General features: G+C 45.9%; 1 protein-coding gene across 1 annotated transcript; it reads left to right on the top strand.

Moving 5' to 3' along the window:
* Window positions 1–11,007: 11,007 nt before the first annotated feature.
* LOC133832493 (uncharacterized) lies at window positions 11,008–13,522 on the top strand. Its single transcript, XM_062262830.1, has 3 exons — window positions 11,008–11,344; window positions 11,423–13,194; window positions 13,382–13,522. Exons 1-3 carry the CDS (start codon window positions 11,008–11,010, stop codon window positions 13,520–13,522), a joined length of 2,250 nt encoding a protein of 749 aa, XP_062118814.1.
* Window positions 13,523–14,117: the final 595 nt, after the last annotated feature.

The following is a 14,117-nucleotide window of genomic DNA, read 5'->3' as shown; positions in this document are numbered from 1 at the left end:
AGACGAATATGATTCAGGGGACGAGATGGAACTCTTCGCCCCCAACATAGCAGCGACGGCATACCCGTCTGGTTTCCGTATGCCTCACCTGTCAAAGTTCAACGGGGACAGAGACCCCTCGGACCATTTAGGGATGTTCAACACCCTAATGATGGCCCATAACATTGGCCCGGACCTGAGATGCTTGATCTTCCCCTCCACGCTGACTGGACCTGCCAGACAGTGGTTCAAGCAAAGTAAAAAGACAGTCAATCAGCTCCTAGAAGGCCTTCTCAGCCGACTTCAAAAGGGCATTCCGAGCCTCTCAGGCCGCCCGTGTTCAAGCCGACTCCCTGGCCAACGTGAGACAGTAGCCCGGTGAGACTCTGAAGGCCTACCTGAGCAGATTCGCAAACGTCGCTGCTCGATCTAGAGACGCGGATGATAGCTCTAAGCTCATGGCCATGTGAACCGGAATCCTTGTCGGAGGAGACCTATGGAAGGATATACAGAGGAAGGGAGTCAGCTCGGTCAACGAATTCCTTAACAGGGCCCAAGAATGGATAAACTTGGAAGAAGCCGAGGCCTCAGCTGCGGGAACCAGCCAGGTTCCCGATCAGCCTGCGGGAATAGGGGCGGAGGTTGTGGCGACGACCCCGAATGTCGCGCAGAGCAACCAGCCCGGTGGAGGCAAGATAAAGGGCAATGGCGAAAACAGTCAGCACGACCAAAAGAAGAATAAATCCATAGATAAGTTTAAGCCCGTTTTCACGACATATACCGAGCTCACTCAGTCCAGAGAGAGTATCTTCTTGGCCAACTCTACTCGGGTCCCCTGGAAGAGGCCGGAGCCACTGAAGCACCACAAAGGAAAGAGAGACACTTCCAAGTTTTGTCATTTTCATAACGATGTGGGCCACAATACCGACGATTGTAGGCATTTAAAAGATGAGATCGAGACTCTCATCCGAGCCGGCCCCTTGGCTCAATACTCGCGGAACAGGGTCCCAATGAGTCGACCTACTCCAGAGGTCCCAGCTAGTCAGCCCGGGTCCCGGGTAGATCAGGATGTTCCTCCTCCAGTGGTCGGAGGAGAGATATCCACCATCTCTGGAGGACTACACATGGCTGGCACAAGCAAAGGCGCCCAGAAGAGATATGTGAATGAACTAAAGGCTCATAACGGAGTGGAGTTCATCCCGGAGCAACGTCAGTCAAAACAGCAGCGATTGGAGAGGCAACCAATCATTTTTACGAAGGAAGATGCAGGCCATGTCCAGTTCCCTCACAATGACCCCTTGGTTGTAGCATTCCAGCTCGCCAACCGGAGAGTGAGAAGGGTGCTGATAGACAACGGGAGTTCGGTGAACCTTCTATTCTGATCCACCTTAGAGAAGATGGGTCTGACTGTCGTCGATCTAAAGACAGCCTCCATGATGCTGTATGGTTTTTCGGGAGAAGGATCAGCAGCGATAGGGACGATCGAGCTGGTGATCACCCTAGGAGAAGAATCTCGAACAGTATCCAAACTACTCGAGTTCGTGGTCATAGACTGCTCCGCTGCGTACAACGCCATTTTGGGCCGACCTACGCTCATAGCTTTCGAGGCTATCACCTCCATCCGACACCTCGCCATGAAGTTCCCCACCTCGGCAGGAATCTGCATGATCCAGGGCGATCAGCTCGCTGCCAGGGAATGCTACAGCATTTCCATGAAGGGAAAATCTAAACCCGGGCAGCTGGCCATGGCCATTCTGAGTGAAGAGGAATCCCAGGAACCCTTGGCGGCTCCTGAGATTGAAAAACCTCAAAACGCCAAAGGGGAAAATGTCGCCTTGAGTGAGGACATTGACCCCCGAATAGGCGAAGACAGATCCGAGCTCCAGGCTATTGATGAGCTCGAGGAGGTGAACCTTGATCCACAAAATCCATCACGGATGGTCAAGCTCGGGAAAAACCTCTGTAGCAAGAGGAAGACGAAGCTGATTACGTTTCTGCGGGCTAACTTAGATGTATTTGCCTGGTCCCACGAGGACATGGTGGGAATTAGCCCGAGTGTCATCATGCACACGCTTCATCTGGACAAAAGCGTTCCTGCCAAGTCTCAGAAGCAAAGACGTTTAGGAACAACCCGAGCTGAAGCCCTAGAAGAAGAAGTAGCCCGGCTCAAAAAATGTGGTTTTATCCGTGAAGCCAAATTTCCAATTTGGGTCGCCAACCCCGTGCTAGTTCCAAAGCCCAACGGAAAGTGGCGAACCTACATTGACTTCTCCGACCTGAATAAAGCCTGCCCCAAGGATTGTTTTCCATTACCAAGGATCGATCAACTGGTGGATGCCACGGTGGGGCACGAGCTCATGTCCTTTATGGACGCGTACTCAGGCTACAATCAGATCGCGATGAATCCGGCGGACCAGGAACACACCAGCTTCATGACCCCGACTAATGTCTATTGCTACAAGGTCATGCCTTTCGGTCTGAAGAACGCCAGAGCTACCTACCAAAGGTTGGTAAACAGAATGTTCGCGGACCAGATCGGAAAAAACATGGAAGTGTACGTTGATGACATGCTAGTCAAGTCAAAGACTGCCGACAACCATGTTTCCGACCTGGAAGAATGTTTTAAAATATTACGAGAATACGGCATGAGGCTCAATCCCCGGAAATGTACTTTTGGAGTCGCGTCAGGAAAATTCCTGGGGTTCATAGTCAATACCCGAGGAATCGAGGCAAACCCCGACAAGATCAGGTCACTGCTCGAGCTTCCTTCGCCCAGGTCGCGGAAAGATGTCCAAGGCCTAACAGGGAGAGTGGCCGCACTGAACCGGTTTATTTCCAAGTCAACCGATAAGTGTTTTCCCTTCTACAACCTGCTTCGAGGAAACAAGAAGTTTGAATGGACAGTAGAGTGCGAAAGCGCATTCCTCGACCTGAAGGCCGTATTATCCAAGCCCAAGGCAGGCGAGCCTCTTTTTCTCTACCTAGCTGTCACTAAGGATGCAGCTAGTGCCGTACTGGTACGAGAAGAGGACCAAGTTCAGAAGCCAGTCTATTACATCAGCAAGAGACTTCTCGGGGCAGAGTCACGATACCCACTGATGGAAAAATTGGCGTTTTGCCTAATCACGGCCTCGCGAAAGCTCAGGCCGTACTTCCAATCCCACTCAGTACACGTCATGACCGATCAGCCTCTAAGTCAGGTTTTGCAAAAACCTGAAGCATCGGGACATTTGTTAAAATGGGTGGTCGAACTCAGCCAGTTCGAGATTTTCTACACTCCACAAACTGCTATAAAAAGTCAGGCCTTCGCCGATTTCGTGGCAGAATGCACGGGATTCCAGGAGAATCCCGCAGAGGGCTCATCTCAGCTCACCTCGCCCCAATCGTTGTGGAAGATCTTTGTAGACGGTTCATCCAACGAGAACGGTTCCGGGGCCGGAATCATTCTGATATCCCCCGAGGGACATAGATTCCACTCGGCGCTAAGGTTCGGGTTCAAGGCCTCCAACAACGAGGCGGAGTACGAAGCTTTGCTGGCCGGCCTGAGGATAGCCAGGGAGTTAAAGGCGAGCTTCGTCCAGTGCTTCAGTGACTCCCAGCTCGTGGTAAACCAGGTCTTGGGCGAATATCAGGCGCGGGGACCCAAGATGGCCGCCTATCTGACGAAGGTAAAAGTTGAGCTGTCCGCATTTGAGCGAGGATCGATCGAACAGATACCTCTGGAGCAGAACACTAATGCAGATGCTCTTGCCAAGCTCGCCACCTCAGGAGAGACAGAGACCTTGGGGTTGGTGCCGATAGAATTATTGGAACAACCAAGTATAGAAGAAGGACGAGCCGAGGTCGAAATGATTGATGCTAGGCCGACTTGGATGACCCCCATTCTTGAGTATCTCGTCGAGGGCAAGCTGCCCGAAGGACGTAACGACGCATGACGAATCTTGTATCAAGCTCCAAGATATACGCTGGTCGATGGGGTGTTGTACCGACGTGGGCACTCCCTACCTCTCCTCCGATGCGTTCATCCAAGTGAGGCAAAGGCCATCCTGCAGGAAGTTCACGAAGGATTCTGCGGAGACCACACTGGGGGGCAGAGCCTGGCCTTAAAGGTTCTCAGGCAAGGATATTACTGGCCGACTCTGTCCAAAGACTCGATCTCATACGTGAAGAAGTGCGACAAGTGCCAGCGATTCGCTGCAGTTTCCCGAGCTCCTCCAGTTGAGCTGAAAATGATCTCGGCCCTTTGGCCATTTGCCGTTTGGGGAATAGACTTAGTAGGCGCCCTGCCCACTGGAAAGGGCGGGGTCCGTTACGCCCTGGTAGCCATCGACTACTTTACCAAGTGGGCTGAGGCAGAGCCGTTGGCAACAATCACGTCTAAAAAGGTGCTTGACTTCGTGGTTAAAAGCATCATCTGTCGCTTCGCCCTGCCCAAGAAGATCGTCTCCGATAACGGCACTCAGTTTGACAGGGACCTGTTCACCGAGTTCTGTGACAGACATGGGATTATGAAAAGTTTCTCCTCCGTGGCCTATCCTCAGGCTAATGGCTAGGTCGAAGCTGTCAACAAGACTTTAAAGGTGAGCCTCAAGAAAAGATTAGATGAAGCGAAGGGGGTCTGGCCAGAACAGCTCCCCCAGGTCCTATGGGCATACCGGACCTCGCATCGGACTCCTACGGGTCATACTCCCTTTTCTTTAACTTTTGGGAGTGAGGCAGTCTTCCCCGTGGAGATAAAGGTTCTTTCGCATAGAGTCCAATTTTACGACCAAGATCGAAACCACGAGCTCCTGTGCCATTCCCTCGATCTGGTTGAGGAAAGGCGGGAGGATTCGCAACTCCAGCTCTCCCATTATCAGCAGAGAATCACCCGCTACTTCAACACCAAGGTTAAAAAACGCACCTTTAGCGTAGGCGACTTGGTTCTGAGAAGAGTTTTCCTCGCCGGAAAAGATCCCAAAGACGGAGTTTTGGGACCGAACTGAGAAGGACCATACCAGGTCATCGAAGTCATCAAGGAGGGAACTTATAAGCTAGCTCAACTTGATGGAGGGGCGGTCCCGCGAACTTGGAACGCCGTCCACTTAAAGAGATATTACCAATGATTTACTTGTAAGGCCTGGAAGGCCACTTCTTATGTATTAATGAAAATCAACTTTTTATGCATATTTGCAAGTGTAATCTTAAAGTAACGACGAAAGACCCTTTCCCAGTTACTTGGGGGGCATATGGTACCTGGATATAACCAGGTCTCCTTAACGACTTAGAGGTTGATTCTTATTGATTGACCGTTGTTTTCTTAAAAACGCGAGATATTGATAAGGGTTAACACTAACTAAGTCATATCCTGGTTTTAACCGAGTCGTAAAACTTAGAAGTTGATTTAAATCTGTTGATCGTTGTTCTTCTTAAAGAGCTCGATATATGGATAAAAGTTAACATGAACTAAGTTTTCAAATTAAGTTCCTGGTTTTAACCAGGTCATAAAACTTAGAAGTTAATTTAAATCTGTTGATCGTTGTTCTTCTTAAAGAGCTCGACATATGGATAAAAGTTAACACGAACTAAGTTTTCAAATTAAGTTCCTGGTTTTAACCAGGTCATAAAACTTAGAAGTTAATTTAAATCTGTTGATCGTTGTTCTTCTTAAAGAGCTCGAGATATGGATAAAATTTAACACGAACTAAGTTTTCAAATTAAGTTCCTGGTTTTAACCAGGTCATAAAACTTAGAAGTTAATTTAAATCTATTGATCGTTGTTCTTCTTAAAGAGCTCGAGATATGGATAAGAGTTAACACGAACTAAGTTTTCAAATTAAGTTCCTGGTTTTAACCAGGTCATAAAACTTAGAAGTTAATTTAAATCTATTGATCGTTGTTCTTCTTAAAGAGCTCGAGATATGGATAAGAGTTAACACGAACTAAGTTTTCAAATTAAGTTCTTGGTTTTAACCAGGTCATAAAACTTAGAAGTTGATTTAAATCTATTGATCGTTGTTCTACTTCAAGAGCTCGAAATATGGGTTAAAGTTAACGCGAACTAGGTTTTTCAATAAATTATAGCCGAAATGCTTAAAAGCATGAAAGAGCGTAAATTAAAAACGTTAAAGCAAATTGTCTCGAGGTGAAAACACCTCATGCAATGGTTACAAAAAAAATATATACTTAAAAATGTTCAAAGGCAACAGGGAAAGAACGCCCTAAGCTCCGTCAGATGGCCCCTTGGAGGTCGCTGTCTCACCCTGCTCCGCCGCGCCCGAGGCTTCTCCAGTCTCCGAAGGTGGTGCCTCTTTCTCAAGGCGAGCTTCGAACTTCACCAGCAAGCGCGCCCAAAGGCTTGGTGACATGAAGGAGAAGTCAGCCTCCGGATTGTAAGCCCAACACTGATAGAACAAATCCTGCATGGACTGCTTCGAAGTGGCCCGTTCGGCCTCTAGGGCGACCTGGGCGGCCTGGATCTCAGTCTTCGCAGCCTCGAGGTCTGTCCGCGAGGTGGCAAGGGAGGCTTCGAGCTCCTGGACCTTCGAGAGGGCTTTCTCCAACTCAGCCTTCGCGGTCGCCAAGGCATCTTCAGTCGCCTTAGCCTCCTGAAGGGAGGCCTGATGCTCGGCTCTCATATCCTCGAGCTGAGTCTTGGCCCTGATGATGCTCCGGTGGAGAGCGACGACGCCCTGAGAGAAATGAAAGATAAAATTGCCTTAGAGGAAAAACAGGGCAAAGTGTAAGGGTAGGAGCTTTACAGAGAAAACAGGGCAACTTACCGTTAGGGTCATGCTCATTGAAGACTCCATCACCCCAACCGGGCTCAGTGTCTCAATGGCCCGAAGTTCCTTCTTGGTGAACTTATAGATATGGTTGACGGCGTAGTTCGCCGACTCGTACACTGTCCCCCGGAAGGCCTCTAGGATCTTCTCCAGGTCCTGAGGGTTGACTGGGATGCGCACATCAGAGACTGCCACGGCCGGAGTCCCGAGCCCCGTTCCTCCATCCTGAGTGACGGATGGAGCTCGCGGAGGTGGTGGAGGAATTTGGCCTGCTCCTGCGGTAGGAAGAATTGCTCCCGTATCCTGGGCAGCCGGGGTTTTCTCCTTCTCCTTTGCCGGAGACTTGGTGGAGGTCCCAGCAGCGCTCCTGGACCCCCGAATCCTCTTTAGTCTTGGTCCGGCCGAGGGGTTTCCCTCGAAGACTGCGCCTCGCAAGCTATCCTCGGACTGAGACATCTCTTATGTCGAAACAAAAACATTGTTAGTACAAGTTAGCAACCATACAGACAAGGACAAAGGGTTAAATATAAAAAGTGTGTGAATACTAAGGGAGCCCTACCCCCCGAGCTGGAAGAACCTAAGATGATTATTTCCTGAATTGGCGCAAGTTCTGGGTCCGGTTCTGACTCAGGGCTAGATTCTTCTACATACTGCCTAAGCCCCGGAGCATAGATACCCCTCTGGAGTGATGGCCATGTGCGTAAGTTGGTCCCATACTCCTCGAATAGGATCGACCTAAAGGCTATGGTGTTATCTACTACTACGGTACCCCTAGGCCGGCTCTCTTGGTGATCCAGCACGAGCCGGTCGACACAATGGAGCAGGAGTGTGTTCAGGTCCGGATCGCTTCGGTGACGATGACCGAGCTGCTGACGTTCTTCTGTGGGAGATTTCTCTTTGGAGCCATCTGGTCGCCTAACGAACAAAAGAAAACATTTCAGAAAAGGCGACCCAAGCATGAGGAAAAAGCAATTATTATTTACACGAGCTGAGGTAAGCCCAGCCCGTGGAGAGTGGGACCACACGGTTCGATGAACACACGCCTGTGCTCCCAACCGATCCCCGATTACTCGGGATTCGTGTGTCAGGAGGGTCAAGATAGAATTTTCCTTGGGGGGAAAGGTTCAGTAGGCAGGAAATTGTAAAACCGCTTGAGAGGCGTGTTCCCTAAGCTACCCGGTTTTGCACCCAAAATTCCCAAAACTCCTACCCAGAAATTTTCCCCAGAAAAAGCATCCTGAAACCCATACTCTAAAGCGATTTCCTACAACAAATGTGCCCTAACCTAAAAGGCCTGTCACCCTCCATATCCACAAAACCCAGCAAACCCTTGCATGCGGCTACAGTAATTTTTTTTACCTAAGCTACAGTAGCATATTTTCAAAACACACAGGGTCAGGAAACTTACAGTGTGTGGCTGGGAGGTAGACGAAGGTGTTGCATTGGTAAGAGCTTCGTCGGTGCAATGGATTCCAAGGCTTCAGAGAAGTCCGTACGCCTAAGCCTCTTGAACGCTGAAAGTAGCAGTAGCGGGATCGAGGGTTTTGTTCTTCTGGAGATATAGAGAGAAGAAGAAGAGGAGCTTGAAGCTTGAAGAATTTCGAATGAAAGGGTGGCCCATGCGTAGGGTGGCCACCCCTTTTTATATGCGTAAAGGATCACGTATAGAGGGCCGTTGGATGGCCCTGATGGGGGATCCGAGGCCCTCCACTCGAAATACGAAACGACGGCTGGGCATGGGCTAGGCCATTAAATGCGGTTCTCGTAAGACGTACCGTCACCACCCACGATGTTCCACGTATCAGACGCCTGCATAAAAGGTGGAATGCGAAGAGTTCATGGGGAAGTCCAAAAGCCCCTACTGTGGTCTTATATACGACGTGGTATACCACGAGCAGGAGCTTGGGGGGCAGATGTACGCCTTGGTTTTCCCACGGGCTGGTTAGCAAGTCGAGCTGCTGACTAATCGTAGTTATCTCACGAGCTCCCCCAAGATCGGAACTTCAGTCGTTAGCTCGAGGGAGCCCAAAGGGCTCCCCTTCATTGTCCAAGACTGGAGCAGGTCCCCTGAAGGCCGAAGGTCGAGTCCAGCATGCAGCTCGCGGTACGAACTGGATATAGGGGTGTGACCCCTTGAGAAGTAAACACACGCAAGGTAAACGTGCATATATCAGGCATCACGTGTCTGATATCCCCCTGACTTCTCGGACACGCAGCAGGAACGTGCGTGTTCAGACACCCACGGTGGGGTTGGGCCGTGCGGCCCATTACTTTCCTATCTATTGATTTGACCACACTTATGTGTCAGGTTTAGGAATTAATCATGAATGTCACAGAATTGATACGACAAGTAAGAAGGTCACGGGATGACCTCCCTACCAACTTCCAGGTGCCTTCTCCTATAAATATGGAGACCCTGGGAGTGGATAGGGGTTGGAAAGATAATCTCTTGTAAGAAATACTTTGTAACCAAATACTCAGTACAGATCAATAATATTGACTAGTGGAGTAGAAGGATTTTAACCTTCGAACCACTTAAAAACCGTGTCTTGAGTCACCCCTTTTGTCCTCTAATATCATATATCTATTTCGGTTCACATTTAGCACTAATCCTTTTCTCTCGTTCTCTTAATTACCTGTTGGCGAAGAACTGCGTCAACATCTGCATATGTGTGAGAGACCATGAAATGTGTGATTTTTTTTAAAAGAAATAAATGAGGTTTGTCGGGTTTGATTCTCTTATCCAGAGATGAGAAGAAAGTATGTTTCTGAATTCTATGTTTTTTATTTTATTGTGAGAAAAAAATGTGCTACATTGTGTTGCACACCTTTTCTATCATTGATTTTTTTAGGGATATTTTCGGCAATAATGCCTATGTAGTTCAGTTTATTGCACTTAAATGCTTATGTAAAAATTTTGGCAGCAATAATGCCTACCGTTACGATTTTAGAGCAGTCGTTGGTCCCTGGGCCGTTAGGGGTATATTTGATACACGTGTCACGACCCGATTGGGTTAAATTATTAAAATTTAAAAACAAAACTCTATTTATTATTCAGGTTTCTAATTTGAAAAAAAAAACTAACCTTCATTAATTAATTTAACAAGAAAAACCGATTGTCTAAAACAGAGACCCAAAATCTAAAACAAAAAAAAACTCAAAACTCCATACCCAGAAAAATCATCTTTCCCCCCACGATCGAAGAGACGACGACAACCGGAACCGGAGGAGACGACGACGACACTTGCAATACAATGCCGACCATTCGACAACCGGGGGAACAACCACCCGACTACGGTGAGTTCTTTTCTGTTGATTGAGTTTCATTTCTCAAAGTCTTCATGCAGTTATTTTTGGGGGAGAATGATAATGATGCTCTATATAGAGCAGTTTGGGGGGGGGGGGGGGGGAATGGTGTCGATTTTAAAATTTTTTGGGGGTGAGAATATTGTTGATTTATGGTAGGTGGTATTATTAAATTTGGGTAAAAATGTTGTTGGGAAGCATGTGCATACAATTGACAGAGTGGGGTCCATTGAAATATATACTTTGTTTATTGAAAGGAATCTTTGTTGTTGTGGGCCATGCTTCAATCGTGTGGTACACTATGTTGCTCTTCAAGTGTGTGAACTATATTGTGTTTCGGTTTGTGTGTGAGTGAAGTGTTGACATTGCATTTTTTATTTCTATTGACAGGTGGTCATACTAACATCTTCACTATTGCAATACACCATGGGGGAAGCTGGTTTACTCCATTCGGCAATAGAAGATATGAGGGAGGTAAAGTTGATTATGTTGATTGGGTGGATACTGATTACTTCACTAGGATGGAATGGCCTTGGACTTAGGACATAAACTTCCAGTGGGTTTTATGTACAAACCAATAGGAAAGGTGCTTAATATGGGCTACATGGTGGTAGGGGATAAGGAGATCCTAAGAATTGTAGAGGATATTGAGAGGAATCGGGCTACAAAGATTGACATATTTCTTGTTTTTCCTGAAACAGTTCTACCTTTAGATTGGAAGGAAGATTCAGAAGCTATTAAACATGTCCCTGCTAACATTTTACCTCATCTGAAAAGATGTATTATAGAGGAATTACCAGATGATTGTGATGTCCCTACAGATGTTGTTGGTATCCCTGTTGATGCAACCATTGATGGGGAAGAAGAAGAGTTTGATGCTGATCAATATTCTGAGGAATTTCATGATGTTGCCTTTGATGAACCTGATAAAGAGGAATATGAAGAAGAGTTTGACTACATGGATGATGAAAGTGATATGGAAAACCAAATACCAGAGGTGGTTGTGCTTTCAGATTCAGAGGATGATATTGGTGATGTGAGGGAGGATACAGTTGAGGAGAACCAAGACCCGGTTCAAAGTGACAGAAATAGGAAAGGAAAGCAAGCTGATGTGAGGGAAAATACATCTGAGGATAGCCAAGACAAAGTTCAAGCTGATGTGAGCGAAAATACAGCTGAGAAGAGCCAAGACAAAGTTCAGCGTGACAGAAAAGGGAAAGGAAAGCAAAGTGATGAAGATTTCATATTGGAGGAGGAAGAGTTTGAGCAAGATGTTGAAGCTAAGATAGAGATGGGTACATAGTCTGACCCTAGGAAGTGGTGGCGATCAGTTTCATATTTTTGTACTCAAAATCTTGATGATGGAGACTCAGATGGTATATGTTCTGAGGAGGAGTTGCACGAATTGAAGTCAGATGATGAGTTTGATGCTGGTAAAAATTCCAAAGAATTCAACCCGAAAACCAAAATGCAAAACTTCCAATTTGTTCTTGGCATGGAATTTTCCACTGTTACAATTTTAAGGAATGCAATAAGGGAGTACTTTATTGAAGGTGATCAAGAATATATATTTATTGCCAATGATTCAAATAGAGTTAGAGTTAAGTGCAAGGGTGCAAACTGTGAGTGGATGTTGTTTGCTTCAATAGTTAACAAGATAGATGGCAAAACAATGAGGGTCAAAACACTTGTTGACAAGCATAGTTGTGGCATTGTTTTGGACAATAAAAAGCTTACCTCAACTTGGCTTGCAAAGCACTTTTTGGAGCAATTTAGGCTAAATCCGAGTATGGAATACAATGTATTTAGGGAGATAACTGCAAAGACCAAGTACTCACGTGTGTCTAGCTGGACATTTTACAGGGCCAAGACAAAAGCAAGGAAGATGTTGGATGGGTCTGTCAAGGAACAATACGCCATTCTTGATGACTGCTATAAAAGGTTGTTGGCTACCAATCCTGGATCTACTGTGAAGTTGAAAACTGATTTGGTTAATGGGAGAAGGCAATTTCAGCGTATTTATATTTGTCTTAAGGCATGTAGAGATGGCTGGTTGGGGGGTTGTAGACCTCTAATTGGTCTTGATGGCTGCTTTTTAAAAGGATATTGTAAGGGCATTTTATTGGCTGCAGTAGGCATTGACGGTAATAACTCCATGTTTCCCATTGCTTACTGTGTTGCTGAAAAGGAAAACACTGAGGTTTGGATTTGGTTCTTGGAGCTATTGAAGGCTGATATTGGGAGTTTGAGTCCCACCAAGGTGACAATGATGAGTGATCGTCAAAAAGGATTAGAAAATGCAGTGGGAGCCATCTTCAGTGGGTGTGAGGTGAGGTTTTGTGTTAGACATCTTCATGCTAACTTTAAAAAGGAATATCCTGGACTTTTACTTAAGCAACTTTTGTGGGCAGCAACTAATACTACAACACAAGCTGAGTTTGCTCGAGAAATGCAAGAAGTCAAGAGTGTCTCGGATGGTGCTTACTATTGGCTGGCAGAGAAGAACCCCACAGAATGGACTAAGTCACATATTTCAGAGTACCCAAAATGTGACATTTTGGTGAATAATTTGTGTGAGAGTTTCAATGCTGCCATACTTGATGCTCGCGACAATCCAATTATAACTTTACTAGAGAAAATTAGATTTTGGTTGATGTCTCGGTTTTATAACAAAAAAGCTGAGTTGGAGAAGATGACTCAACCTGTGGGGAAGATAATTTTGAAGATAATTGAGAAGCAAAAAGAGGTTGCAAAGCATTGTCTGGTTACTAAGTCTGACAAGTTTCAGTTTCAGGTTCAATGCAGCAATGGTAGTGCCTTGGTTGTCGATTTGGAATTTAGAACTTGTACATGTAGGAGGTTTCAACTATCTGGGCTTCCTTGTGGCCATGCACTAGCTACTATCTGGTTCATGGGAGGTACTGTCTTTGATTATGTCCACGGATTCTATAAAAAAGAATCATTGCAAAAAGCATATGGACAGAGTGTGCATCCTATGCCTAGTCCAGATATGTGGCCTCAGACAGGACTCAACCCAATTGATCCACCACTTGAGACGAAGCTGCCTGGAAGACCTAAGAAAGCTAGGAGAAGGGAGACAGATGAACCTCCACCTGCTTTAAAGAAAGCTCGAAGAATTGGAGAAGTTAAAACATGCAGCAATTGTCTGAAAACAGGCCACAGGAGATAAACATGCAAATCTGCTAAGGTGGTGGTTGAGGTATAAACTTTATGCTTTCTTCTCAGTCCAGATAATTTTTATCATTGATTAGTTGCTTTATCATTGTTTTGTGAATTTGGAGCTAAATATTTGTTTGTTCAACCTATTTTAGAATCGTGTGGTCAAAAAGCGAGGTCGTCCACCACTGCAGAACCCAACTGAATCCACACTTTTAAGGAAGGAAAGAAGACTGAAACAACATGCTAAAGGAGGAACTAGTGGTGCAACCAATGCTCAACCCGATACTGTCTGACTGGAAGGAGGAGTTTCATCTTTTGATTTTATTTTGAACTAGTGGTCGAATCTTGTATTTTGGTGTCTGTTATGTTGACCATTTTAGAGTCATGTATTTTGGTGTCTATTTTTTGAGTCATGACAGGGTCATGCTGGCCATGATATTGGTCATGTACAGATCAGATACATTTGGCTTTTTAGGCCTATATTTTTGTACCTATCTCTTATGGTAATGAATGTAACTAGTTGTTGATCATATTTATTTCACAAAATACATAAACTAGAACATTGAATTCAAAATAGACCAAGATAGATTACATTGATTTGGGGTTTCATTTTACAACAAAATTCATTACAAATCAATGCCTAGGGTGCAATAGCTTTGTCATTGTCAATACTGCACATGAAGATTACCCAAAAATAAACTAACAATACCAACAACTTCTACTTTGATTTTGTAGCCCAAATAACCACAACCAATAGAATTACAGCAAAATACATAGTATTCAAAAAGTAGTAACACTGCATTCGACCTCCATCATTTACTCTACCCCTGCTTTCAGCACAACTTTCACAGCTTTCTCTTCCAACATTTTGAAGGTTGTGAGATTGTG

Source organism: Humulus lupulus, chromosome 1 (genome assembly GCF_963169125.1).
Source record: "Humulus lupulus chromosome 1, drHumLupu1.1, whole genome shotgun sequence".
Taxonomy (NCBI): domain Eukaryota; kingdom Viridiplantae; phylum Streptophyta; class Magnoliopsida; order Rosales; family Cannabaceae; genus Humulus; species Humulus lupulus.
The sequence above is the reverse complement of the archived record's forward strand: the minus strand, read 5'-3'. Positions and strand labels throughout refer to the sequence as shown.

Bases quoted from the DNA above. Each gene is read 5' to 3' on its own strand.
- LOC133832493 (XM_062262830.1), top strand. From the start codon at position 11,008: ATGGATGATGAAAGTGATATGGAAAACCAAATACCAGAGGTGGTTGTG. The intron at 11,345-11,422 runs GTACATAGTCTG...ATGGAGACTCAG, and splicing joins TGAAGCTAAGATAGAGATGG to ATGGTATATGTTCTGAGGAG. The intron at 13,195-13,381 runs GTTAAAACATGC...AACCTATTTTAG, and splicing joins AAGCTCGAAGAATTGGAGAA to AATCGTGTGGTCAAAAAGCG.